The following is a 27,578-nucleotide window of genomic DNA, read 5'->3' as shown; positions in this document are numbered from 1 at the left end:
TTTCTAAGCGTGATTTTTTTTTTGGGGGGGGGGGGGGTCAGAGCATTCTACCTCCGAGCTACACACACTCAGTCCTATTTTTTATGCTTCATTGAAACAGGGTCTTTGAAGTTGCAGAGGGCCTCACTTAAGTAGCTGAGGCTGGCTGCGAACCTGCGATCCTCCTGTCTCAGCCTCCCAAGTATTGGGATTACAAACATGCGCCATCACGCCTGGCAGCTCTCAGCGTAATTTTACCCATAGATAATTGCATAAGACTTAAACGGAGTTGCTGGTGTCATTAGTCGAAACTGTCAAAAGTCGAATTAGAAGTCCCTGCCCAGGCGACAGTATTCTTTCACATTTTCCCTCCCACTCAGCTCACCAACCGCGAGCGCCAGGAGCACCCCGCCCCACACCCTCCATGCTGGCCCGCCTTTTCCTTACTCCCTCCTTGATTTTGCCCAATAAGAAGCAGTCTCTCTCAGTGTCACCATACGATTGGTTAGATGAAGTGTCCGCCTGGTTCGGAGGCGGGCCAAAGAGGGCTGACAGACGTGGCAAGCGGCCAATGTGAGGGGTGAGCCGGGCGTGCGTGGCGTGCGTGGCGCGCTGGCCTGGAACAGGGGGACCTGTGAGGCGTGCGGGCGGGTGGCGGTGAGAGACTTTGGCGGACATGGCTCCCAACGTGCAGGCGGCCGAACCTGAGTATCCTAAAGGCATCCGGGCTGTGCTGCTGGGGCCCCCTGGAGCTGGCAAGGGTACCCAGGTGAGCGTCGGGACCGGGCTGGGTCGGGAGCCCGCCGAACTCCAAGGTCAGGGCGGCTGCAGATCCGGAAGCCCTGTTCTCACTGGGGAGCGGGCGGTGGGCTGAGGCCTGGCGCCCCCGACGGGATCTTGGGTTCTGCGAGGTGTTTAGGGGAAGGTCCACTTTGGAGGTCGGGGAGTTTGTTGGGGTTAGGATTGGCGTGCTGGAGGGATCCGAGCTTGAGGTGTCGTGTTAGGGGTTCTCGGGGCTGTCACACGACTTGGGTGTTAAAAACCGAAAGGTTTGGGGTTGTGTGAACCCGGGGCTGAGGCGCTGGGGTACCGGGCTGAATGGAGGCAAGAAGCTTAATGGCCCAGATTCTCTGCGAGTTAGGAGTTGCCCAGAATCAGGGTGAAGTTCCTGGCACTAGGGGTAGGAGAACTTTTTTTTTTTTTTTTTAATAATGTTTAATGACTGGGGGCTGGGGGAGCACCTCCAACACATTCGAGAGTGGGAACTGGCCTGGGCTCAATCCCCAGTACCACAAGAAAGAAAGAAAAAAAAGGAAAGAAAGAAAGAAAGAGAAAGAAAGAATACTGCTAGGAGGAATGAGGTATGAGTTGAGCCACTTGAGTTGGGAAGGAGGAGAAAAACCTCAGACCTTCAGTGTGAGGGTGGATTCATAGATCTGGTTTATGGCCTTGGGACTTGCGGGGGATCTAAGGCAGAACCTGTAAGTAGTTCCCAAATTAAGCTCATGGGGCCTCTGCTTCCATTTGGCTACTGAGCAGACCCAGATGTCTTAGACAATTTTTTTTTTTTTTTTTTTTTTTTTTTTTGCGGGTCTGGGAATGGAACCCAGGGGCATTCTACCTCCGAGCTACACCCTCTGTCCTATTTTTTATTCTTTATTTTGAAACCGGGTCTCACTGAGTTGCAGAGGGCCTCACTAAGTAGCTGAGGCTGTCTGGGAACTGCTATCCTCCGATCTCAGCCTCCCGAATGCTGGGATTACAAGCGGGCACCACCACACCCGGCTCTTAGACTAGTTTATAAGAGAAGGAACTTGAAAATTTAACTTCCTGGACCAACAGGTAGGAAAACAGGCTCAGAGAGGTCACGTGGCTTTCCCAAGTTAGTGAAATTGGCTTCATGGGGCCTGGGACCTCAAGAGCCTCAGGCCTCCAGAGGATTGAAGTCAGAAGTTGCCTTCTACCCTAGCAGATTGCAGAGCCCTATTTGGCATCTGGGACATCCTGTGGCCATAGGTCAGAGTTGGGATTTATCCCTTCTAGGATTTGGAAGCTCTAGGTTGGATGGTGGATGTTCATTATTTTTCCTGGGATTTAGCATTGCCCCTCAGGTTCTAGCCTTGGGCTCTATTAGGCATTAAAGAGAGAGATGGTAAGTCTGGGCTCCCAAGTGAGTAGGGACTATTCTCTGCCCACTCTTTCTAGCAATGGCCAGGTTTAAAAGTCTTGGCAAGCCTGGCATGGTGGCATATGCCTGTAGTCCCAGATACTTGGGAGGCTCAGATAGGAGGATCACTTGAGCCCACAAGTTTGAGACCAGCTTGGGCAATATAAAGAGAATCTATTACCCCTGCCCCCCAAAAAAGAAGCTTTTTTGTTTATTTTTTTGTTGTTGTTGTTTTGTTTTTTTGGTGGTACTGGAGTTCCTGGAAGCCCTTCTATCTCCAGACTACACTCACAGACCTATATTATACTCTTTTATTTGGAGACAGGGTCTATTAAGCCAGCGCAGCTGGCTTCGAACCTGCACAATCCTCCTGTCTCCGCCTCCCAAGGGATTACAAGTGTGCGCCACCACACCCAGCTGTTTATTTTATTTATTTATTTGGTACTGGGAATTGAACAGTAGATATTCTACCTCTGAGCCACATACCCCCCCCCTCAGCCTTTTTATTTTCTATTTTGAAACAGGGCCTTGCTAAAGTTGCTGAGCCTGGCCCTGAACCTGTGACCCTCCTGTCTCAGGCTCCCAAGTACTAGGATTACAAGTATGTTCCACCACACTCAGCTCCATCTTACTTGTTCTTAGAACCTCTGTGGCACTCAGCATGCATATTACTTGGCACTTGTTGGGGTTATTAGAAGTAGAAGAATGATAGAGTCCTGTGGGTGATAAGGAAAGGGTTCTAGAAGGCTCACTTCATTCTTATGATTGTGCTTCTGCTTCTGGGCACTAGGAAATGCTTCTGGGCGTTTCCTTTTCTCACCATAAGTTGAGCTTATTCTTGGGGCTTCACTAGTACCTACCTCATACCCACTGATGTTGACATCTCCTCTTTCCTGTTGCTACCACCCTTAGTTATTAAGTAACCAGCAGACAAGAGATGTTTAATCCCACTTTGCAGATTTTTGTTGTAACTTAGTATAAACAGGGTAGTTCAAATGCATCAGTTTTTTTTAAGTTTATATTGAAGTTGATAGTTGATTGTTTCAGTAGTTGTGAAATGGACAGCTAGTCTATTCCAGTGCTGAGATAGGTCTTTATAATCTAGCAAGCTAAGTAACTTTTTTTTTTTTAATTTTTATTTTTATTATTTTTTGTGGCACTGGGAGGTGGAACCCAGAGGCTTTTTTACCTCCGGGCTATGCTCCAGACCTATTTTATACTTTATTTGGAAACAGGGTCTCACTAAGTTGCTGAGAGCCTCACTAAGTAGCTGAGGCTGGCTTAGAACCAGTGTGATCCTCCTGTCTCAGCCTCCCAAGTGCTGGAATTACAAACATCTGCCACCATACCCAGGTTAAGCTAAGTAACTTTTGAATCTCAGTATTCTCACCTAAAAAATGAAAAAGTCCCAAGAATGCTGGAAGATTATGTTCTATATGTGTATAAAGCACTCACATGTACCTAGATGACAGCCTGGCACATAGTAGGTGCTCCATGAATATTGATTCCCTTATCTCAGTAACACATCTCCTGACCTCCAACTCTAATGTATTTCCATGTAAAAAAATGATTCATTCAAGAAGTTTTGAAAAATATACTTAACAAGAAGTATATGTGAATAGTGAGAATTGGTCAGAGAGGGTTTTATGAAGTAGAGAAGATGTGATTAGAGCTGGGACTTAAAGAAGAGGTAAGATTTGCACAAGTCAACCCCTATATACCTCCCTTTTTATAGTAGGAACAATAGGAATACTTGTGGCTGTAGTTTTATGGAGTTCAAAAAAAGTTCAGCCGGGTGTGGTGGCACCCACATATAATCCCAGTTACTCAGGAGATTGAGGCAGGAGAATCATCAGTTTGAGATCAGAATTGGTAACTTAGTGAAACCCTGTCTCAAAAAATAAAAAGAGCCAGGTATGGTGGCACAGGCATTTCATCCTAGTATTTGGGAAGCTGAGACAAGACAGGTTCAAGGTCAGCTTTAGCAAGTAATGAGATTCATCAGCCTAGTAAAACCCTGTCTGAAAATAAAAATAAAAAATAGGATCCGGGCATGGTGGCGTACGCTTGTAATCCCCGCGCTTGGGAGGCTGAGACAGAAGGATCACAAAGGTTCAAAGCCACCCTTAGCTACTTAGTGAGGCTCTCAGCAACTTAGTGAGACCCTGTTTCCAAATAAAGTATAAAAAATAGGTTTGGAAGTATAGCCCGGAGGTAGAAAGCCCCTGGGTTCCACCCCGAGTACCACACACACAAAAAAAAAATAGGGTACATCTCAGAGGTAGAATGACCCTGGGTTCAACCCCCAGTGCTAAAATAAATAAATAAATAAAAATATCTGGAGATATAGCTCCATGGTAAAGCACCCCAGGTTCAATCCCAGAAAGTTCATAAATCAGAGGTTGCAAAGTGGCATCCTACAGACATACCTCACACACCCAAGCTTTTCATTATGAAGGGTTTGGGGTTTTTTTTGTTTTGTTTTTGTTTTGTTGTTGTTTTTGTGGTACTGGGATAGAACCTGGGGCATTCTACCTCCAAGCTATACCCCCAGCCCTATTTTTAATTCTTTATTTTGAAACAGGATTTTACTAGGTTGCAGAGGGCCTCACTAAGTAGCTGAGTTTGGCCGTGAACCTGAGATCCTCCAGTCTCAGCTTCCCAAGTACTGGATTCTAAGTATGTACCACCACCCCTGGCTCCAAGAAGGGTTTTGAGTACACCAAAGAAGACAGGATGGCATAATAAACTCAAATAACCACCAGTTGGTGGCCGTCGTTTCCTCACAAGTTATTATGACATTGTGCTCAGTCATCATAACATCATTTGCAAATATTTCATTGTGTGTCTTTAAAAGATAAATTCTGCTGGGCGTGGTGGTGCAGACCTGTAATCCCGGTACTTGGGAGGCTGAGACAGGAGGATTGCAGCTTAGTGGCCAACCTCAGCTACTTAGTGAGGTCATCTGCAGCTTAGTAAGACCCTGTTTCAAAATAAAGAATAAAAATAGGGCTGGAGGTGTAGCTCAGAGGTAGAATGCTCCTGGGTTCCATCCCCAGTACTGCAAAACAAAAGAAGATAAATTAAAAAAAAAAATAAGTATAGCATCTCCCCCAAATTAATGATTTTTAATAGCAGTTAGTGTTCAGATTTTCCTTTGTCAAGCCAAGCATGGTGGCACATGCTTGTAATCCTAGTACTTGGGAGGCTTAGACAGGAGAATCGCAGGTTCGCAACCAGCCTCAGCTACTTAGGCCCTTCACAATTTAGTGAGACCCTGTTTCAAGAAAAAGAATAAAAAATAGGGCTGAGGGTGTAGCTCAGAGGTAGAATGCCTCTGGGTTCAATCCCCAAGTACTACAAAAACAAACAAAAAAAACAAATTTTCCTTTGTCTCACAAATATAACAGTTTTAAGTCTATTAAATTTTTGTTTCTCATTTCATTTTGGGGGGTCCTAGGTATAGAACTCAGAGGCTTTCTACCTCTAAGATATACCCCCCAGCCCTATTTTAGTTTTTTTTTTAATTTTGAAACAGGTCTCACTAGGTTGATGAGAGTCTTACCTACTGAGGCTGTCCTCAAACCTGCAATTCTTGCCTTCTTCTTTTATCCTACAATATTATAGAAGAAACCAGATTGTCCTGGCAGTACAGTATTATTCCTTATTCTTGGCATTTTTAGTTGTATGCCTGTGGTATAAGTGTGTGTGTGTGTGTGTGTGTGTGTGTGTGTGTGTGTGTGTTTTACTGGGAATATGAACCCAGGGGCATTCCACCTCCAAGCTACACCCCGATCCCTATTTTTTATTCTTTATTTTTAAACAGGGTCTCACTTGATTGCAAAGGACCTCACTTGAGTAGCTAAGGCTGGCTTTGAACCTTCGATCCTTCTGTCTCAGCCTCCCAAATTACTGGGATTACAAAGGTGCACCACCATGCCTGGTGCCTGTGGTGTATTTAACATCTTCCTCTGTCTTTCTGTCCTGTTTCCCATAAATACTTAGTTTGACCCATATATATAATCAGATGCAGGTTCACTTTTTTTTTTTTTTTTAACAGTACTGGGGATGGAACCCAGGGGCATTCTGCCTCCAAGCTATACCCCTAGCCCTATTTTTTTTTTTTTTTTTAAACAGGGTCTCACTGAGTGGCAAAGGGCCTCACTAAATAGCTGAGGCTATCTGGGAACTGTGATCCTCCTATCTCAGCCTCCCAATGCTGGATTACAAACATCTCCAAGCCCGGCTTAGGTTCACTTTATTGGTCCACCTACCAAAGGTGATGCTCTGCTCTCCATTAGGAGGCGACTGCTGTCTGTCTCTGGGGTGTTCGTAGCTATTGCTATTCAGTGTGTAAGTTCAGTAGTTCAGAATAGGTGGCAAAATTGTGGCATTCTAATGATCTTCCCTTTTTCATTTCTCAGTGTATGTGTCGGTGGAATTTGAACCCAGGGGCATTCTACCTCTGAGCTACATCCCCGACCCTATTTTATGTTTTTATTTTGAAACAAGGTCTCACTAAGTCGTTAATGGACTAAGTTGTTGAGGCTGGCCTCAAACCTACGGTCCTCCTTTCTCAGCCTTCCAAGTACTGGGATTACAGGCGTGCACTGCCATACCTCTTGAAATATTTCTATAAGGAAAAACTTTCTCTCCTCTTTATATACCCAATGATATGGCTTATATAGAAAAGGCAAGATAATTGCTTGCTTTGTTCCCTTTAGTTGACATCTTTCAAAATAAAAAGTTAACTGTAGAGTGTTTTTGTTTGGGAAATTTCTCTTAAAAGTCCAGAGCTCCATTTTCTTTTAAGAAATCAGAAGATCAGACAACAATGGGCCCCCATTCCAATATGGCAATAGTCACTTGCAACTGCGTGATACTAGTACTTTGGATGGCTCTCTTATCCCCTGCACGGTTCCTTTTGCTGCCTGTTGTTTACAATCATTTCATTCATTCGTGTTGTCCACCTGGCCCCCTCTGCCAGATGTTTCAAGCTTTGACGTGAAATATCTAGCCTGAGTTAGTACCTACTCAGTAATGTTTTTTCCTACTACTACCCTGTTATACCTGCAAAATTCATGTTTGATGTGTGATGTTGGCATTCCTGAAATAATGTTTTCTTTGAAAACTCCTCATTTAAAAAAGATTAACCACTAGCTGGGCATGGTGGCACACGCTTGTAATCCCAGCATGTGGGAGGCTGAAACTGGAGGATCACAGTTCGCGGACAGCCTCAGCTACTTAGTGAGGCCCTTTGCAACTCAGTGAGACCCTGTTTCAAAATAAAGAATAAAAAAATAGGGCTGGGGGTGTAGCTCAGAGGTAGAATGCCCTTGGGTTCCATCCCCCGTACTGCAAAAAAAAAAAAAAAAGGTTAACCCTACCACTCTGATAGAGGGCTAATATACAGAATATACAAAAAGCTCAAAAGACTCTACACTATCAAACAACCCAATCAAGAAATGGGCAACTGAACTGAATTGATGCTTCACAAAAGAAGAGATACAAGTGGCTAATAGATATATGAAAAGATGTTCAACATCATTAGCCATCAGGGAGATGCAAATCAAAACTATGCTGAGATTCCATCTAACCCCAATCAGAGTGGCAAGCATAAAGAAATTAAATAACAAATGCTGTTGAGGATGTGGGTAAAAGGGACTCTTTTACACTGTTGATGGAGTGCAAACTAGTTCAGCCACTATGGAGATCAGTGTGGAGATTCCTTAGAAAACTGGGAATGGATCCATCATATGATCCAGCTCTACCACTCTTGGGTATTTGTCCAAAAGGGTTGAAATAGAGAACTACAGTAACATATGCATACCCATGTTCATAGCAGCATAATTCATAATAGCCAAAATATGGAACCAACCTAAGTCTCCATCAACAGATAACTTCCCATAATTGCAAAATTATGGGAAATACACACAATGGAATTCTACTCAGCTATAAAGAAGAACAAAATCATGTCATTTGCAAGAAGATGGAAAGACTTGGAGAACATGATGTTAAGTGAGATCAGCCAAGCAGAAAGAGAAGGGACATATGTTTTCTCTAATATGCCCAAACTAGGGAGCATTAGGAGTAACAGAGGGACTCCAGATAATGGAGGGGAAACCTTAGCAAAGCTAGAATGGAAGGATAGGAGAGGAAGAAGGCTGAGGTTGATTAATGGAGGAGCTACATTTGAATATGTGTAAAAGTATGAATGTCACCTGGTCAACCTGGACACTCATTGTTCGGAGGTGGGGAATGGGAAGCAGGGTGGGGGGAGAGGGCACCACTCACAGTCTGAATGTATGCCATTTTTAATGTGTTCCACATAAAAATAAAAAGGTTAGCCAGCTGGGTGTGGTGGTGCACATCCGTAATCCCAGTGAGGCTGAGACAGGAGGTTATAGCAGGCTTAAGACCAACCTCAGCAACTTAACAAGACCCTGTTTCAAAAAAAAGGGGAGGAAGGAGCTGGGGATATAGCTCAGAGGTAGAATGTCCCTGGGTTCAACTCTAGTACCACCAAAAAAATACAAATAAAAAGGTTAACCATTTGAAATCTACCTGTTTTTATGTCCGTATAATATTTTAGAACATTGAGAACACTTGGATTTGTTATTTATTTATTTATTTATTTGTTTATTTATTTGTTTATTTATTTTTGGTGGTACTGGGTTTTCCTGAAAACCCTTCTACCTCCAGGCTACACTCCCAGACCTATTTTTTATATTTTTATTTGGAAACAGGGTCGTTTAAGCCAGAGAGGCTGGCTTCGAACTTACTCAATCCTCCTGTCTCTGCCTCCCAAGCACAGGGATTACAAGTGTGCGCCACCACACCCGGCTTGGATTTGTTATTTAGATAACTATTTCTTCGTCTCCCTTCTGAAGTTAAATGTTCCTATAGTGTGGCCAAAACCAGGGTTGGAAACCAGGCTCTACCATTTATTCACTGTTTCACCTTTAACAAGTTACACAACCTTCCAAGGCCTCAATCTCTTCAGAGTACAAATAAGATTTGCCTTCAGAGCTTTTGAGTATTTTAAAAGATTATTCAAGGCCAGGCGCACGATTGTAATCCCCACGCTTGGGAGGCGGAGACAGGAGGATCAGGCAGGTTCAAAGCCAAACATAGCTTACCAACAGAGTGCACCATAGAGTATCAGTTTCCCCTTGTGATCTCATGGCTGAGTGAAGGCCATACCTCCTGCTACTGCCCAGTATCACAAAAGAATATCAAACCACATCTCACTCACTTGGATAAGATAAAAATTCACAGTTCCTACTGAATCTCTTTAAAACCATGGTCAAATTGAAAATTGTAAGTTGAACTGTCTTAAGTCAGGGTTCATCTGTAAACTGAAGTTTAAGAACCATGAAGCCCTACCATACCGCCCTTAGTGGTTTTGGGTGCTGAGACTGGCCTCAAACCTGTCATCCTCCTGTCTCAGCCTCCCAAACTGCCATGCTCAGAATGTTTTAGTGGTTTTAACCATTCCCACCCATTCCCCCAGAAGGATTTTCATAGAAGCGATAAGTCTGTTCCTTGGTTCAGCAATAGTCCTTGGCCAGCAGCAGAGTATGATTGTGTGGACTCCAGACCCCCTCCTGTTCAAAGTGTGGCCCAGAGACCAGCCACCCATCCAAACCTGGAAGCTTGCTTAAAATTAAGCATGTACTTGGCCTCCGCTTTTTGGAGTCATACTCTACATGTTTACAGCACCAAGATGCTTTAGAGTCAAAGAAGCTGCTGTAAAGCATGAATCTGCAATGTGATAGGACACAGTAAAGTTATTTGAACAGGCTTCTGCAGTTCTTCAAGTAAAGAGTAGCTTCAAACAAGGACATGGAAGGAGGTTTTATTTATTGAATGCCTACTGTGTGTCTGATGTTTTGGTACTGTATTTCTTCATTTATTTATTTATTTAAGGACCCTGTGCAGTAGCCATTATCCCAAGTTGGTGAGGAAATTGTGTGTGTGTGTGTGTGTGTGTGTGTGTGTGTGTGTGTGTCTTTAGAAGTTAATTGTTGCCCTGCATGGTGGCTCACGCTTGTAATCCCAACATTTGGGAGGCTGAGACAGGAGGATTGTGGTTTGTGGACAGCCTCAGCTACTTAGTGAGGCCCTTTGCAACTCAGTGAGACCATGTTTCAAAATAAAGAATACAAAATAGGGCTGGGGATGCAACTCAGAGGTAGAATGCCCCTGGGTTCCATCCCCAGTACTGCAAAAAATAAAATTAAATAAATAAAAACCAGACTCTGTGCTAACAGCTCTTCTCTGTTGTTTTGGTCACCTTTTCCCCACGAGCAAGCCTGACCTCCAAATGGTTCACTCAAGTTAGTTTCAACAACCAAGGAAAGAGTAGGTGTATGGCCACAGGACCAGCCCAGTTTTCCATTGCCAGCAGATTCTGACCTTATTTTCCCAAGGTGCAGAGTTGGTTTTTGTGGTACTAGGGGTGGAACCCAGGGGCTTTTCTACCTCCAGGCTATACTCCCAGACCTATTTTACATTTTATTTGGAAACAGGGTCTCAATAAGTTGCTGAGAGCCTCACTAAGTAGTTGAGGCTGACTTAGAACCTGTGTGATCCTCCTGTATCAGCCTCCCAAGCGCTGGGATTACAAGCATGCGCCACCACACCCAGCTAGGTGCAGAGTTTTTAATGCCTTCTCATTGTGTGTGTGTGTGTGTGTGTGTGTGCGCGCGCTATGAAGTAATATATTTTCTTTTTATTTATTTATTTATTTTTGCGGGTCTGGGGATGGAACCCAGGGACATTCTACTATGCTACACTCCCTGCCCTATTTTTATTTATTTTGAAACAGGATCTCACTGAGTTGCAAAGGGCCTCACTAAGTAGCTGAAGCAATCCTCCAGTCTCAGCCTCCTGAATGCTAGGATAACAAGCATGGGCCACCATGCCTGGCTTGTAATTTCTTTTCTTGAATTGAATTAGTCCTTAAATAACAAATCATCATTTTTTACGCTAAACCCATCTACTTACATTTATTGAGTGGACATCAGAAAACTCCCCACAAACTGGTTTGAACGGGGATCCAGCCTACTTATTTCCTGTAAAAAAAAAAAAAAAAAAAAAAAAAAAAAACCTGAGCCAGAAAGCTAAATTAGACTCCGTGAACTGATTCAGTTCCCTGTGAATTCTGTATTCTTTCTTGCCACTATAAAATCAGCATTGAACTGTCTGAAATCTCATGTTTTAAATCTGCATTCTGATTTATAATCCACGAAACTTTGAGCTCTTTTCAGGATCCATTTCTCCTTTTTTTTTTTTTTCTTTTTTTTTTTTTTTTTTTTTTGTGTGTGTGTGGGGGGGGGTACTGGGGGTGGAACCCAGAGGCGTTCTACCTCCAGGCTATACTCCCAGACCTATTTTTTAAATATTTTATTTAGAAACAGGGTCTCATCTCACTGAGTTGCTGAGAGCCTCACTAAGTAGCTAAGGCTGGCTTCGAACCCATGCTATCCTCCTGTCTCAGCCTCCCAAGCGCGGGGATTACAAGCGTGCACCACCACGCCCGGCTCACCCATTTCTCCTCTTTATTGATTTCCTTGGCTCCCAACAGGGTTCTTGGAAGAGCATGAGTAAATGTTTTTGTTCTATATGAATGAATATAGAACTGGGTCAGGGGTTTCAGTAACTGCTAACGCTCATTGTGGACTTGCATATGCTAATTCTCTAGAATCTTCTCATCAATTCAGTGATAGTACCATTACCATCTCTGTTATAGAGACAGTTTGAAGCCTAGAAAGATAAAGTAACTTCTCAAGTCACATGTGTAGTGGTTGGTGGACCTGGAGTCTGAAACTGAGGCAGTTTGACTCTCAAGCCCATGCCCTTAACCTTAAAAGCTATACTTCCTCCTGAAACTAACGTGTGCTTACTGTTTTTTTAATTGTTCTTATATATGTCTCTCTCTATATATATATATATCTGGTTTCGCATCTCATCTAAGCCTCATAGGCACCTCCTAAGATGGAGCCTTTTTTATTTTTTATTTTTTTGGCAGTACTGGGGATGAAACCCAGGGGCATTCTTCCTTCGAGCAACATCCCCATCCCTATTTTTTATTGTTTATTTGGAAACAGGGTCTCACTAAGTTGTGGAGGGCTTCACTAAGTAGCTGAGGCTGGCTGCGAACCCAGATCCTCCTGACTCAGCCTCCCAAATGCTGGGATTACAAGCCTGCGCCACCATGCCCAGCTTAAGTAAGAGCCTTTTTTTCCCTTCACATTAAAACAGATGTGGAAGCCTAACTGCGAGTGGTGTTGCACACTTGAAATCCCAGTACTTAGGAGGCTGAAATAGGAGGATCACAGATTCAAGGCAGCCTCAGCAATATAGAGAGACCCTCCACAACTGAATGAGACCCTATTTCAAAATAAAATATAAAATAGGGTTTGGAGTGTAGCTCAGAGTAGAATGCCCTTGGGTTCAATCCATAGCACCACAAGAAAGAAAAGGAAGGAAGGAAAAAAGGAGAAAGGAGGTAGGGGGAAAAAAGAAGATAAGAAAACTAATCCTCTGGATCAGCTTTAAAATGATTTGGCCAAGCCGGGCATGGTGGCGCACGCTTGTAATCCCAGCATTTGGGAGGCTAGGACCGGAGGATCACTGTTCGCGGACAGCCTTGGCACGTTAGTGAGGGCCTCTGCAACTCAGTGAGACCCGGTTTCAAAATAAAGAATAAAATATTAGGCAGAGGGTGTAGCTCGGAGGTCGAATGCCCCTGGGTTCCATCCCTAGACCCACAAAAAAAAAAAAAAAAAGATTTGGCCAAAGATTGCAGCTGCCTAGTGTCAAGGAAGGGGAGGAAGCCAGGCATGGTGGCACACACTTGTAATCCTAGCATTTGGGGGGCTGAGACAGGAGGATTGCACTGGTTCGAAACCAGCCTCAGCTACTTAGGGAGGCCCTTTGCAACTCAGTGAGACCCTGTTTCAAAATAAAGAATAAAAAATAGGGTTGGTGGTGTCACTTGAAGGTAGAATGCCTTTTTATGGACTTTATCCCCATAACGCAAAAGAAAAAAGGAGGGAGGGAGGGAGGAAGAGAGAAAGAGAGAGAGAGAGATGGAACCTGTATCTTACCTGCCCATGGCTGCCCGGCCCAATGGCTACAGTACACAATCACAATAACATTTCATCCTTTGGCAGACTCATCACCTTATGTGCCAGGAATTGTGCCGTCTGCTTTATATACATGATCTCATTTAAACTTCACAGCAACTATGTGCAGTGTTGCTATTTTATTCTTGTTTATAATAGGCAAACTGAGGAGTATATGTCACAGTGTGTCTAGTGGAAGTAGTGATAATGCCTTTTATTTATTTTATTTATTTATTTATTTTGCAGTACTGGGGATCGAACCCAGGGGCATTCTACCTCCAACCTATACCCTCAGCCTTATTTTTTTATTTTTTATTTTGAAATAGTCTCACTAAGTTGCAGAGGGCTGAGGCTGGCTGTGAACCTGTGATTTCCCTGTCTTAGCCTGCCAAGTACTAAGATTTCAAGTGTGCGCCACCACGCCCAGCATAATATCTAATATTTATGGTGGCTTCCTGATGCTAGGTGTACTGTTTTTAAGTGCTTTACAATAGCTAGGCGTGGTGACGCACACTTGTAATCCCCGCGTTTGGGAGGCTGAGACAGGAGGATCGCACAGGTTCAAAAGCAGCCTCAGCTACTTAGTGAGGCTCTAAGCAATCAGCAACTTAGTGAGACCCTGTTTCCAAATAAAATAAAAATAGGTCTGGGAGTATAGCCCAGAGGTAGAAAAGCCCCTAGGTTTCCTCCCCAGTAACACACACACACACACACACACACACACACACACACAAATGTTAAGTACTTTACATGTATTGTCTCATAATTCTATAACCATTTACATTAAAATATGATATAAGGTACTTTTGTACCTATATAGATAAGGAGGTATGCCTTTGCCTGAGTTTACACAGCCAATAAGTGGCAGGACCAGGTTCATACCCAGGCAGTTTGACTCCAAGGTCGGCAGTGTTAACCCTATCTTGGTTTTTGTCTTTTATCCACAGGCACCCAAATTGGCAGAAAACTTCTGTATCTGCCATTTGGCCACTGGGGACATGCTGAGGGCCATGGTGGCTTCTGGCTCTGAGCTGGGAAAAAAGCTGAAGGCAACTATGGATGCTGGGAAACTGGTAGGTTTGGCTGTACTAGACTTGCTGTTCCTCAGAGTCGAAATCTACACTATCCATTTTGGTAGCTACCAGCCACATGTGGCTATTTATATTAATTTTTAAACTTAATTTAAAATTCAGTTTCTCAAGTATTCACCAGCCAATAAAAATATAGAACATTTCTATCATCACAGAAAGTTCTATGGTACCTCCCTGTGCTAGAGGGCATTGTAACAAACTGACAGGTTATATGAATGTTTAGAGCAACTAGTTATTTGGTTTGTTCTGAATTTATGACAATTTGTTCACAGTATTTTTAGGATTCTTTTGTGCAGAGGCATTTTTGGGGGGGCAGGTCTGGGGATGGAACCCAGGGGTATTCGACCTCTGAGCTACACCCCCTGCCCTATTTTTTATTCTTTATTTTGAAACAAGGTCTCACTAAATTGCAGAGGGCCTCACTAAGTAGCTGAGGCTGTCCGTGAACCGCAATCCTCCGGTTGGGGTCCAGTCTCCCAAATGCTGTGATTACAAGTGTGTCCCACCACGCCCGGCTATGTGCAGATGCTTTTTGTATTCAAAAGAAAACTTCGCAAATTTAACCTCTTTTGTGGTTCAGTGCTGTGTATCTCTAACAAGGGAGTTACTTGGCATTTGTGATAAAAGTAATCCTATTTGGGGAGTATAATAGCGCTTTCTCTTGGTATTAGGCCAGTGGTCTCATTGGACAAATACCATATATTATAATCTTTGATTAATACCAGAGTTTAATTATTAATGATTTATTCTGGAACTTTACCTCTAGGAATCACCATCAGAAGTCATTTTGTGCTTGGACTTCTGGTCTTTTTTTGTGTGAGAATACTGGTTGGGAAAGGTGCTGAGCTTGCTTTCACCTCCTGTTAGAGGTGAAAGTTACTTCCTGTTAGACTTTGACACTGCAGCAGTGTCTGCCCACATTTATATTTCTTCTGGCTTTCCCTTGATGTTGACCTTCAGTCAAGCCAAAAAGCTAGATATTTTGGACTTTGGATCTTGGCAGACAATTCCATACTGAGAAAAAATTGGGTTATGACAATAAGATTGCTTATCTCTAGCCTTTACTTAGTCATAGAGCTGATACTTGTCTGTAAGTTCATAACTGGTCCTGAGGGATAGCATTAACTGTCAAGGTGGGCAGCCTGCACTGTGATACAAGGTGGGAACTTTTCTTTCTGGGAAATTTCAGGAGAAAAGCCAGGTTTTCAAAGCTGAAAAGTGTCCTTATTTTCTAGGGAGGCCCAGAAGTATATTGGGTTGCTTCTTCAGTTCCTTATTTATGATGAGTCTTGCGAATTCAGTGAACGTCTCTGTTGCCTTACTCTCAGGGTGGCCCAGGTGTATGACCAAGCATACATCTCAGTCATGATACTCTTAGCCCAATCAAAACTGTAATGAATTAGAAGTAGTTGGTGTCTTAGCGGGGCGTGGTGGCGCACGCTTGTAATTCCAGCATTCAGGAGGCGGAGACAGGAGGATCATGGTTCGAGGACAGCCTCAGCTACTTAGTGAGGCCCTTTGTAACTCAGTGAGACCCTGTTTCAAAAAAAAAATTTAAGAAGACTAAAAAATAGGACTGGGGATATAGCTCAGAGGTAGAATGCCCCTGGGTTCCACCCCTGGTACCACAAAAAAGGAAGAAGAAGTGGTTGGTGTCTTTCTGTATTCTGGTGAACCCCCATTCATTCCTGGTTCTCCTCGGGTGATCTCTTAACCATGCACCCTCACCTCTCTTGTGCTTTGAGCACAGCCAGTTGCTGATAAGCTATTATCTGATGGTTAGGACTCTGACTCTAGTAGCAGGGGAGGCCTTCAGAATCTGAGATGTGGAGCTCTCCTGCTAGGGTTATAGGCTATAGAATCCCTCTTTCCTCACTGGGCTTATTAGAAAACAAGAGAATTTCAAAGGAAGAAAATATGAATAAATACAAAAATGATTAAATGAATGTATAGATGACAACTACAGAAATAATAACAAAACTGAGTTTTACGAATGAAGCCACGCTACATTTTTGTTTCTTTGGAGTCCGGAATACTTGAATTTTGTAATTAAGTCACACACACTCAAAATTTTGGCCCTGGAATTGGGCTGATGTTACCTGGTTAATAAATTTAAACCCAGGGCTATTTTATTCTTAACTTCCAGGTTAGTGATGAAATGGTAGTGGAACTTATTGAGAAGAATTTGGAAACTCCTTCATGCAGAAATGGCTTTCTCCTAGATGGCTTCCCTCGGACTGTGAAGCAGGCAGAAATGGTGGGTACTTCATTATTTGTATCACCATTGCATGAACGCCAACTCTGGGCCTCCGTCTCTTAGTTCCTTTGAAGGAGATAGGTCTGACTGAGCTCGGGCAACTCAGACACACTCTCTTACAGCTCGATGACCTCATGGAGAAGAGGAAAGAAAAGCTCGATTCTGTGATTGAGTTCCGCATCCCAGACTCTCTGCTGATCCGGAGAATCACTGGAAGGTATTTGTTCATCGCAGGTCCCTTCTTTTCATGCTTCCTCAGAGCTTTGTCAGACTATGCCAGCCATGAACTTTAGTGCCATTTCAACACAGATTCATCTTATTTGGTCATATCCACTGAAGTGGTGACATGAGATGGCAATCCGAAAGAACAAGGGACTTAAAAGTCCACATCTCAGTCTTGTACTTTTATCTTTGACCCTAGACACGTTTCTTAACCTAAGGCTGTTATATGTAGAAGAGAGCTAATAGTACCAGCTTCAAGGAACTCTTTTTTTTTTTTTTTTTTTTTTTTTTTTGCAGTACTGGGCATGGAACCCAGGGACATTCGACCTCTGAGCTACACCCCCAGTCCTATTTTTTATTCTTTTTTTTTTTTTTTTTTTTTTTTTTTTTGGTGGTACTGGGGTTCCTGGAAGCCCTTCTACCTCCGGGCTACACTCCCAGACCTATTTTTACATTTTTATTTGGAAACAGGGTCTCCTAAGCCAGCGCACGCGGCTGGCTTCGAACCTGTGCGATCCTCCTGTCTCTGCCTCCCAAGCGCGGGGATTACAAGCGTGCGCCACCACGCCCGGCTTATTCTTTATTTTGAAACAGGGTCTCACTGAGTTTTAAAGGGCCTTACTAAGTAGCTGAGGCTGTCCTTGAACCATAATCCTTCTGTCTCAGCCCCCCAGATGCTGGGATTACAAGGGTGTGCCACCACGCCCGGCTTATTTTAGCACTTTCTAAATCTCATTTCATTGTAGTTGCCATATTTTGTTGTAGGCTTTTTTTAATTAATTATAAAAAATATACAAAGTTTAGAAAATGTAGGAAAAATTTGCATATAGTACCAACACCTTATTTATTTTTTTGTGTTCTTTTAAAACATGTTTGTTTCTCTATAATAGTCAATGTCAGATATAGAAATGCTTCTAAACAAGTTTGTTTTGAAAGACTAATGTTGCTTTAGGCTGCAGTTTCCTCTACCCTATTTCACTAGTCACTGCCATCTGCTTCTTGCCTTCCAGAAATATGTTGGAAGCTCTCACCCACAAATAGACATACCATTCTTTTTATTTTTTTAGTGTGAGCTACAGCTTTTTTTGTGTGTGTCATTGTCATTTGAATGAAGTCTTAGAAAAGTGGTCATCCAACAGTCTTGAACCGGGCATACATGATGTTTCACAGTAATTGTTGAACTATTTCTTACTTAATCATTACCATATTGCTGTATATTTCTTCTAAATGTACAACATTTAATTGATGTTAAATTGATGCTCATAAGATGTGTAAAATTTTTTTATAATGAGGTTAAGCATTTTTTTTAACGTATGTCTGTAGTCCATACCTTCAAGGAAGAAGACAGACACATGAATAGGTAGCAGAGTGAGTATGAGAGATGTTTCTCTGGACAGCTATATGAAATAGTCAGATCTGCCTTATGTTAATTTTTTCAAATGTCCAAGTCTCATGTTTCCAGCTATTGCATAGGCTCCTTTAGTGCAGGGGCTTTTGTTTCTTTGTATCCCATTGGTCACAAAGTAGACAAAGTTGATATAGATCAAAAAGCAAAAGGGGACATCATCAGGCTGGGTTCCTGAGGTACAAATCAGTTAACAGAACCAGCTGGTGCAGCAGGCATCAGATTCCATGGATCCAGCTTCCTCAGTGCCTGCTTCCTGCACAGCAGAGAACCAGCAGTGGAGGACCAGAAGAGGCTATAGAGGAATAGTATAGCAGTACCCATCTCTGACCTCTGAGTCCTGTATGAAATCTTGGACTGCTCTAGCCATTCGGTGTGATAGGACATCCGCGAAGAGAGCCTGGGGCCAGGAGGGGAAGGCTGACTTGCAATGGTGTAAGGAGAGAATTTCAGTGAGGCTTTCCCAGAAGGAAGTAGAAGCAGGAATGAGTATGGGTTGGAAAAGGGGTTCTGGCAGCTTTGGAGGCAGACGTGTAGTAACCAGAGGTGAAAGAGTGCTCTGGAGGATGGGGGATAACGGGAAGGAGTGCTACTGGGAAGAGGTTGGGAGCTCGATGAAAGGTCTGCCAGGCTGTAAAGGGTAGACATGACAGAGTTCAGGGGTAGTGAGATGTTCTTAAACCACAAAAAGCATTCTTAGACATTAGCTTGGTGTTGGTGTATAAGCTATATCAGGAGAGAGGAGAAACGGATATGGACCTCATCTGGGAGACTGGTTATGATCCGCATGAAACGATAGGGGCCTGTGACTGGTGGTGGGGGGTGGAGAGAGTCTGAAGAACAAGCTGCAGGGTTGAATCAGTGGAAGGGGAAGGCTTGGCTTCCAGGGGTTAATGTGACACCCTTCCTCAAAGAAGAGGACCTGCTCCCTCACAGGGCACGCCACACTTGTGGAAATGTTTTTCCAAGTTTATTTTTAGTGACAGCTGAGTGGCTGGGCTAGTACCAGATACCTGTGTTCTGCTTCCCAGTCTACTGTGCTGATGGTTGAGAGAAAGAGAGGTAGGTACTAGACAGTTTAATATGGATCTGTTTAAGTCTAGGGTGATAAGGATCTCACCGTAACAAGCATCTGAATTAGCTGTGACCTCACTTCTGTTAATTGTGAGTCTTAATTTTTCTTGACTATATCTGGGTGGTGGTTTGAGTTTTGTTTTTCACCTATTCAGTATTGGCTCTCTGGTATCCCAGTTATCCTGCCAGTTCCTCTCTGGTATCATCCTAATGTCTAGTGCCATCTCCACTTTGTGGATGAGAAAATAGGGGTCTAAAGTGTCGTGCTAGAGATAGCATTGACTGTAGAATCCCAGCCCTGCTTACTCCCCACCTTTGCCTCCACCTCCAGTACAGGCCCAGTGGCTTGTGGAGCTCTTTTTTGCAGTACTGGGGATAGAAATCAGGGGCATTGTACCTCCAGGCTACACCCAGCCCTATTTTTTTATAAGAAACAAGGTCTCACTGAGTTGCAAAGGGCCTTGCTAAGTAGCAGTAGCTGAGGCTGTCCACGAACTGCGATCCTCCTGTCTCAGCCTTCCAACTACTGGGATTATGGAGCTCTTTTGGTTCATACTTGAGACCAATCCCATTTTGAGAACTTGGGGACTGGACATTCTTTTTTTTCCCCCTCATTTATATTCTGAAAGATGAGTCTTGTATTTCTCTTTGGAGGCTGAGACAGGAGGATCGCACAGGTTTGAAGCCAGCCTCAGCTACTTGGTGAGGCTCTCAGCAATTCAGTGAGACCCTGTTTCCAAATAAAGTGTAAAATAAGTCTGGGAGTATAGCCCAGAGGTAGAAAAGGCCCTGGGTTCCATCCCCAGTACCACCAAAAAAAGAAGTTTGTGAGCCTGGCATGGTAGTACATGCTTGTAATCCCAGTATCTGGGAGGCTGAGACAGGAAGATCATAGGTTTGAAGCCAGGCTCAGCAACTTAGCGAGGCTTTCTGCAATTTAGTGAGACCCTGTTTCCAAATAAGAAATAAAATCAGTCTAGGGATATAACTTAGAGGTAGAATGCCCTCTGGGTTCAATCCCCAATACCAAAAACTAAGAATAGAATGACGTTTAATGGGATTGGGAGTATAGCTCAGTGGTAGAGCACTTGCCTCGTATACACAAGTTCTTGGGTTCGGTCCCCAGTACCATAAAACAAAACAAGATGTTTATGAATGGGGAAAGAACATGTTTTATATGTAATCAGAGGGCTGAGGAAATCTAGAGTTCAGTAGTGGTAGCATGGAGATGTGTATGGGGAATAAAGGCTCTTTTTTATAGCCTAGCTGCTGCATGCCTATGTTCCAGAAAGTGAAGAAATATCACTGGTCCACATCTCCTGTGCTCAACCCTTCCCAGAGACGTTGAGCCGAGCCCAGAGTCCTTGCTCTCTCTCTTCCCCAGATCTCCCAGTGGATACCATTTCTAAAAGGATGAACCAGAGGAACTCTTCCAGGGTTCAAATAGTAGAGGGCCCACCCTTATTGTACATGATTGGAGTCATAGGTCACTCACTCTAAAGTTGAGCTTATTTTCTTTGCTCCCACCTTGTCCACCTGTTAACCCACTACCACTTTATGCCATAAATGGATCAGCTTCATTTCCCAAAACATAGTATCACTTTTTTAGTTTTTTTTTTTTTCTTTTCTTTCTTCTTTTTTTTTTTTTTTTTTTTTCTGGTCTGGGGATGGAACCCAGGGGCATTTGACAAGCATGCGCCACCATGCCCAGCTAGTATCACATTTTGTTTATTTGTTTGTTTGTTTATTTATTTATTTATTTATTTATTTATTTATTTATTTATTTTGGTGGTGCTGGGGTTCCTGGAAACCCTTCTACCTCCGGGCTACACTCCCAGACCTATTTTATATTTTTATTTGAAAACAGGGTCTCTTAAGCCAGCGAGGCTGGCTTTGAACCTGCACGATCCTCCTGTCTCCGCCTCCCAAGTGCAGGGATAACAAGCGTGCGCCACCACGCCCGGCATCATCCCATTTTATTAACAAGTGACTTTGATAGTATAAAAGAATTAAATAGGATTTCCCAACTGATAGGCTAAGATACCCTCAGCCATGAGAGCAACTGAGCAGTCCTGGGATGCCCATAACTCCTCCAGAAGGAAAAGCCCCCTGAAAATTTACAAATATTATTTGTGCATGTGTGTCAAGAGATGAAATGTATTAGGAAGCTCTGATCTAACAGACTTCAAGAGAAGCCGCCGAATATGGTGCTGCACACTTATAATCCCAGCATTGGGGAGGCTGAGACAGGAGGATCACGGTTTGCGGGCAGCCTCAGCTACATAGTGAGGCCCTCCACAATTTAGTGAGACCCTGTTTCAAAATAAAGAATAAAAAAAGACATGGAGTGTAGCTCAGTGGTTGAATGTCCCTAGGTTCCAGCCCCAGACCCGCAAAAAAAGAGAGAGAGAGATAGAAGCCATCAGTAAATAAGAAAACATTTGGGCATGGTGGCACACACCTATTATCCCATTACTTAGGAGGCTCAGAAAGGGAAACCACAAGTTTAAGACTAGCTTCAGCAACCTAGCAAGACCTTATTTCAAAATAAAAAATAAAAGGGGCCGAAGGTGTAGTTCGGAGGGTTTAGTACCCCTGGGCTAAATCTCTGTGCCAAAAGAGAGAGAAAGAGGAAGAGAAAGAGAATATTTGGTAAGTAGAGGATTAGGAAGGCACACTACTCAAGCAAGCCTTAGCTGCCTAGCAGAATTTGACCTGCTTCCTTCACTTCTCGAGTTTCTGGAAGCCCTTCTACCTCCAGGCTACACTCCCAGACCTATTTTATACTTTTTTATTTTTGGAAACAGGGTCTCTTAAGCCAGCACGGCTGGCTTCGAACCTGTGCGATCCTCCTGTCTCTGCCTCCCAAGCGCGGGTATTACAAGTGTGTGCCACCACGCCCGGCTGTTCTGGGCTTTTGTGTGTGGCCATTCCCCATCAGGAACATGGGCTTTCTGCTGGAGAGGGCTCAGTGTAGATCCAGCTACCAAATGTTTAGTCAGTGCCAAATAAATGCTTACCCTTGGGCTATTTCATGACTTGTTTATGTATATGTGTGCTTGTTTTGAAATAGGGTCTGACTGTTGCCAAGACTGAACTCAAGCTCCTGTGCCCAAGTCATCTTCCTGCCTCAGCCTCCCAAGTAGCTGATATTACAGGCACACGTCGTTATGCTCAGCTTCATAACTTGTTTTTTGTTTTGTTTTGGTTGTTTTTTGGTTTTTGTTTTTTTGCAGGTTTGGGGATGGAACCCAGGGGCATTTGACCCCCGACCTACACCCCCTGCCCTATTTTTTACTCTTTATTTTGAAACAGGGTCTAAGTTGCAGAGGGCCTCACTAAGTAGCTGAGGCTGTCCACGAACCACGATCCTCCAGTCTCAGCCTCCCGAATGCTGGGATTACAAGTGTGCGCCACCACGCCTGGCAGTGAAATACCCTTGTCCCTGGGTGGGCGTGAACATAACTTGTTTAATATGTCATTTTTCTTAATGACCTGAATATTGCTCCTTAATGGTTAGGCTGTCCTATATGTGATCATAGAGGTGTGCTGTATGTATAGTGATGATTGTATCCATGGGTCATATTTTTTTCTATTTAGAACCTGTTTGGTGATTTTGTTTTGGGGAATACTAGTGATTGAACCCAGGAGCCTTCTACCTCTAAGCTACTCCCCCAGCCCCCCTTTTTGTGGTGCTAAGGATTGAACCCAGGGCATTCTACCTCTGAGCTATACCCCAACCCTATTTTTTATTCTTTATTTTAAAACAGGGTCCCACTAAGTTGCAGAGGACCTCACTAGGTAGCTGAGGCTGTCTGCGAACCGCGATCCTCCAGTCTCAGCCTCCCAAATGCTGGGATTACAAGCATGCACCACCACGCCTGGCTATAATTTTTATTTTGAAATAAGGTGTTGCTGAGGATCCTACTAAATTTCTGAAGCTGGCCTCAGACCTGCAAACCTCCTGTCTTCACCTCCCAAGAACCGGGATAACAGGCATGCACTACTGTATCTGGCACTTGCTTGATTTTACTATAACCAGACTAGGTTAGAAAGCAGGATGAAGCTCGGCGTGGTGGCACATACACTACTTATAAGCAGAGATCTCGAATCATTGCTTCCTCACCCCTGATTAAGTCCTGAATTACATCATCATGCCAGCAGTTTGACTCTTCTAACACTCATTATAACATTTGGTCAACATAAAAATTATACTCTGCCATTGGTGTAAGTCTGGTTATTTTCCTAAGCTAGAGGTGCCTGTTTAAAGCTGAGTTCTTTGCTAAAAGCTCAGTTATTTTCCTAAGCAAGACATGCTTAGCTTAGAAGCTAGAGCTGGATTCTCTGTAGGTTAAAGTCTTTACATCCAGCTTCTGAATCCCTGCTTATCATTCCGGAGACCTCTAGGGTACAGGGGATACTTCCAGGCAACCTGATTTACGTTCATTTGCTGTCTTTCAGGCTGATCCACCCCAAAAGTGGCCGGTCGTACCATGAGGAGTTCAACCCCCCAAAGGAGCCTATGAAAGATGATGTATGTAGACTCAGGACAGGAAATTATCTTTCTTCCTTCATTTTGTTTGTTTGTTTGTTGTTTGGTACTGGGATGGAACCCAGGGCCATTCTACCTCCAAGCTACACCCCCAGCCCTATTTTTTATTCTTTATTTTGAAACAGGGTCTTACTGAATTGCAAAGGACCTCGCTATAGTAGCTGAGGCTGTCTAAGAACCGTGACCCTACAGTCTCAGCCTCCCAAATGCTGGGATTACAAGCATGTGCCACCACACCCAACTCTATTTTTTTTTTTTTTTTTTTTTTTTTTTTGGTGGTACTGGGGTTCCTGGAAGCCCTTCTACCTCCGGGCTACACTCCCAGACCTATTTTCACATTTTCATTTTGGAAACAGGGTCTCCTAAGCCAGCGCGCGCGGCTGGCTTCGAACCTGCGCGATCCTCCTGTCTCTGCCTCCCAAGCGCGGGGATTACAAGCGTGCGCCACCACGCCCGGCTCAACTCTATTTTTTATTCTTTATTTTGACACAGGGTCTCACTGATTTGCAAAGATCCTCACTAAGTAATAACCGAGGCTGTCCATGAACAATGATTCCCCTGTCTCAGCCTCCCAAATTCTGGGGTTACAAGCATGTGCCACCACTCCGGCTCTTCATTGTGTTCCCCTCCTTTATATTCATATTCTCTCTCGCGCTCGCTCGCTCTCTCTCTCTCTCTCTCTCTCTCTCTCTCTCCCTCTCCCTCTCCCTCTCTCCCTCTCTCCCTCTCTCCCTCTCTCCCTCTCTCCCTCTCTCTCTCTCTCTCTCTCTCTCTCTCTCTCTCTCTCTCTCTCTCTCTTTTAAATACTGGGAATTGAACCCAGGGGCATTCTTCCTCTGAGCAAACTCCCCAGCCCTGTTTTTATTCTTTATTTTGCTTTTCTTTTGTTTTTGCAGTACTAGGGGTGGAATCCAGGGTCATTCTACCTCCAAACTACACCCCTATCCCTATTTCATATTTTTTATTTTGAAACTGGGTCTCACTGTGTTGCAAAGGATCTCACTAAATAGCTGAGGCTTTCCTTGAACCATGGTCCTCCTGTCTCACCTACCAAATGCTGGGATCACAAGCATGCGCCACCACACCTGGCTTTCATTCTTTGTTTTGAAACAGGGTCTCACTAAGTAGCTGAGGCTGGCTGTGAACTGCAATCCTCCCATCTTAGCCTCCCAAGTACTGGGATTGTAAGTGTGGACCACCACGCCTGGCTTCCCCTTTGTTTTTTTCTGTCTTCATTTTTACCAAGATTACTAACTTCTTTTTTTTTTTTTTTTTTTTTTTTTTGCAGGTCTGGGGATGGGACCCAGGGGCATTGAACCTCTGAGCTATACCCCCTGCCCTATTTTTTTATTCTTTATTTTGAAACCGGGTCTCACTGAGTTGCAGAGGGCCTCACTAAGTAGCTGAGGTTGTCCGCGAACCGTGATAACTTCTTTTTTTCTTTCTTTTTTTTTTATACTTTACTTGGAAACAGGGTCTCAGTAAGTTGCTGAGAGCCTCACTAAGTAGCTGAGGCTGGCTTTGAACCTGTGTGATCCTCCTGTCTCAGCCTCCCAAGCACTGGAATTACAAGCATGCACCACCACGCCCAGCAAGACTACTAACTTAACCATGAAAAATATCACTATCTGGTAGGGTGTGGTGGCGTACGCTTATAATCCTAGTACTTGGGAGGCTGAAGCAGGAGAATCGCAAGGGTTTGAAGCCAACCTCAGCTACTTAGTGAGGCTCCCAGCAACTTAGTGAGACCCTGTTTCCAAATAAAATGTAAAATAGGTCTAGGAGTATATCCTGGAGGTAGAAAGCCCCTGGGTTCCATCCCCAGTACCACAAAAAAAAAATTTATTAAAAATATAACTAGCCGGGCGTGGTGGCGCACGCTTGTAATCCCTGTGCTTGGGAAGCAGAGACAGGAGGAACGCGCAGGTTCGAAGCCAACCGTGCGCTGGCTTAGGAGACCCTGTTTCCAAAATGAAAATGTAAAAATAGGTCTGGGAGTGTAGCCCGAGGTAGAAGGGCTTCCAGGAACCCCAGTACCACCAAAAAAAAAAAAAAAAAAAACTATCTGGCCGGGCGTGGTGGTGCACGCTTGTAATCCCTGCGCTTGGGAGGCGAGACAGGAGGATCGCGCAGGTTCGAAGCCAGCCTCGCTGGCTTTAAGAGACCCTGTTTCTAAATAAAAATATAAAATAGGTCTGGGAGTGTAGCCCTAAAGTAGAAGGTCTTCCAGGAACCCCAGTACCACCAAAAAAAAAAAAAAAATTAAAAAAAAATCACTATCTGTAAATCAGGTTGCCTATGACAGATCTGTACAGTGGTTCATTGCTTGACTGCAAAGCAGCTGCTAGTACCTTGTAATGTCTTCTCTCCAGAGCACCCCCTTCTGATATCACAGTCATCTAAGTGAGCAACTAATAGGAGAAGATGGCTGGGAAGCCCAGAACTTGGTGGGGAAGGGAAGGGGCGCTAAAGAGAAGTTTGCTAGCCAGTCCTGCTCCAGAGGATCCTCCTCTCAGAATATTCTAATGATAGGCAGGTGTAGTGGTGCACACTTGTAATATCAGTACTTGGAAGGCTAAGACAGGAAGGTCACAGGTTCTAGTTCTGCCAAAAAAAAAAAATTATATATATATAATATAGTCCTAGAGACTGCTCTACTGTCTGGGCGTTTTCTACATGCCATTTGCCATAGGAGTGCATGTGGTCTGTTTTAGAGCATGCAGGCCACAACAAGAATTTTCTGGGTTTTACCTTTGTCATATGAAACAAGATCGTTAGGTCATCCAGGTTCTATAAATAGAAGTTCCAGAGCCTTTATATCAGCTTAGTCACATTTTGAAAAATTGGTAATTCTACCGTTCAGAGTTCTTTCTCACTTTGCCACTTTTAGAATGTTTGCAGATAACACTCTAGTAATGATACTAAATATTTAGGCAATTAGGATTATAATTGCTAATGGCATTTCTAATTTCAGTTGTTTTGTTACTGAGAGTGGGAAGGTTCTTTACTGAAGAAGGCCTAGATTATCTCTGCCTCTTTTGTACTATAGGATCAGACAGCATCCTAGGTAGAATGGTCTCAACTCAAATATACATCTAGTGTGGGTAAGGAAACCTTGCTAATAGTCTTAGACTTTCATTCTCCCTTCGTGTTCTCAGATCACTGGAGAGCCCTTGATCCGTCGCTCAGATGATAATGAGAAGGCCTTAAAAATTCGCCTAGAGGCCTACCACACTCAGACCACCCCACTTGTGGAGTACTACAGGAAAAGAGGAATCCACTCTGCTGTCGATGCGTCCCAGACCCCTGATGTTGTGTTTGCAAGCATCTTAGCAGCCTTCTCCAAAGCCACATGTAAAGACTTGGTTATGTTTATCTAATGTTGGGTTCAAAAAGGAATTTCTTCTTTCTGTCCTTGTTAATGGAGTTGGCGGGAATGGCAGGATAGGCAGAGAGAAGCTTGCTTCCTCAGGCTAGCAAGAATACCTTTTGATGTATCAATTAAAAAGCACTTGCTTGATGTGTCTTTGGTGTGTCTGCAACTCTCATCTGTGTGTATGTGTGGCGTATGTTCACCCTCCTACTTTCTTTGTTTAAGTTTAAGTGACTTTACCAGCTGTTCTCTTCTTTAGCCATTTGCTTGATTCTATTTTTTATGTAAACAAACTATCCCAGGTATCTGCCAGGCACCCCAGTTCC

General features: G+C 43.7%; 1 protein-coding gene across 1 annotated transcript; it reads left to right on the top strand.

Moving 5' to 3' along the window:
* Positions 1-655: 655 nt before the first annotated feature.
* Positions 656-27,259, top strand: AK2 (adenylate kinase 2; the record flags this gene model as incomplete). Its single annotated transcript, XM_080690462.1, has 6 exons — positions 656-748; positions 14,226-14,351; positions 16,516-16,626; positions 16,749-16,843; positions 23,789-23,861; positions 27,038-27,259. 6 exons carry the CDS (start codon positions 656-658, stop codon positions 27,257-27,259), a joined length of 720 nt encoding a protein of 239 aa, XP_080546588.1.
* Between the last annotated feature and the right edge of the window lie 319 nt (positions 27,260-27,578).

This window comes from Muscardinus avellanarius (assembly GCF_963383645.1).
Source record: "Muscardinus avellanarius genome assembly, chromosome: 3".
Lineage (NCBI taxonomy): Eukaryota > Metazoa > Chordata > Mammalia > Rodentia > Gliridae > Muscardinus > Muscardinus avellanarius.
Note: the sequence above shows the minus strand (reverse complement) of the source record. Positions and strands in the feature narration are given on the sequence as shown.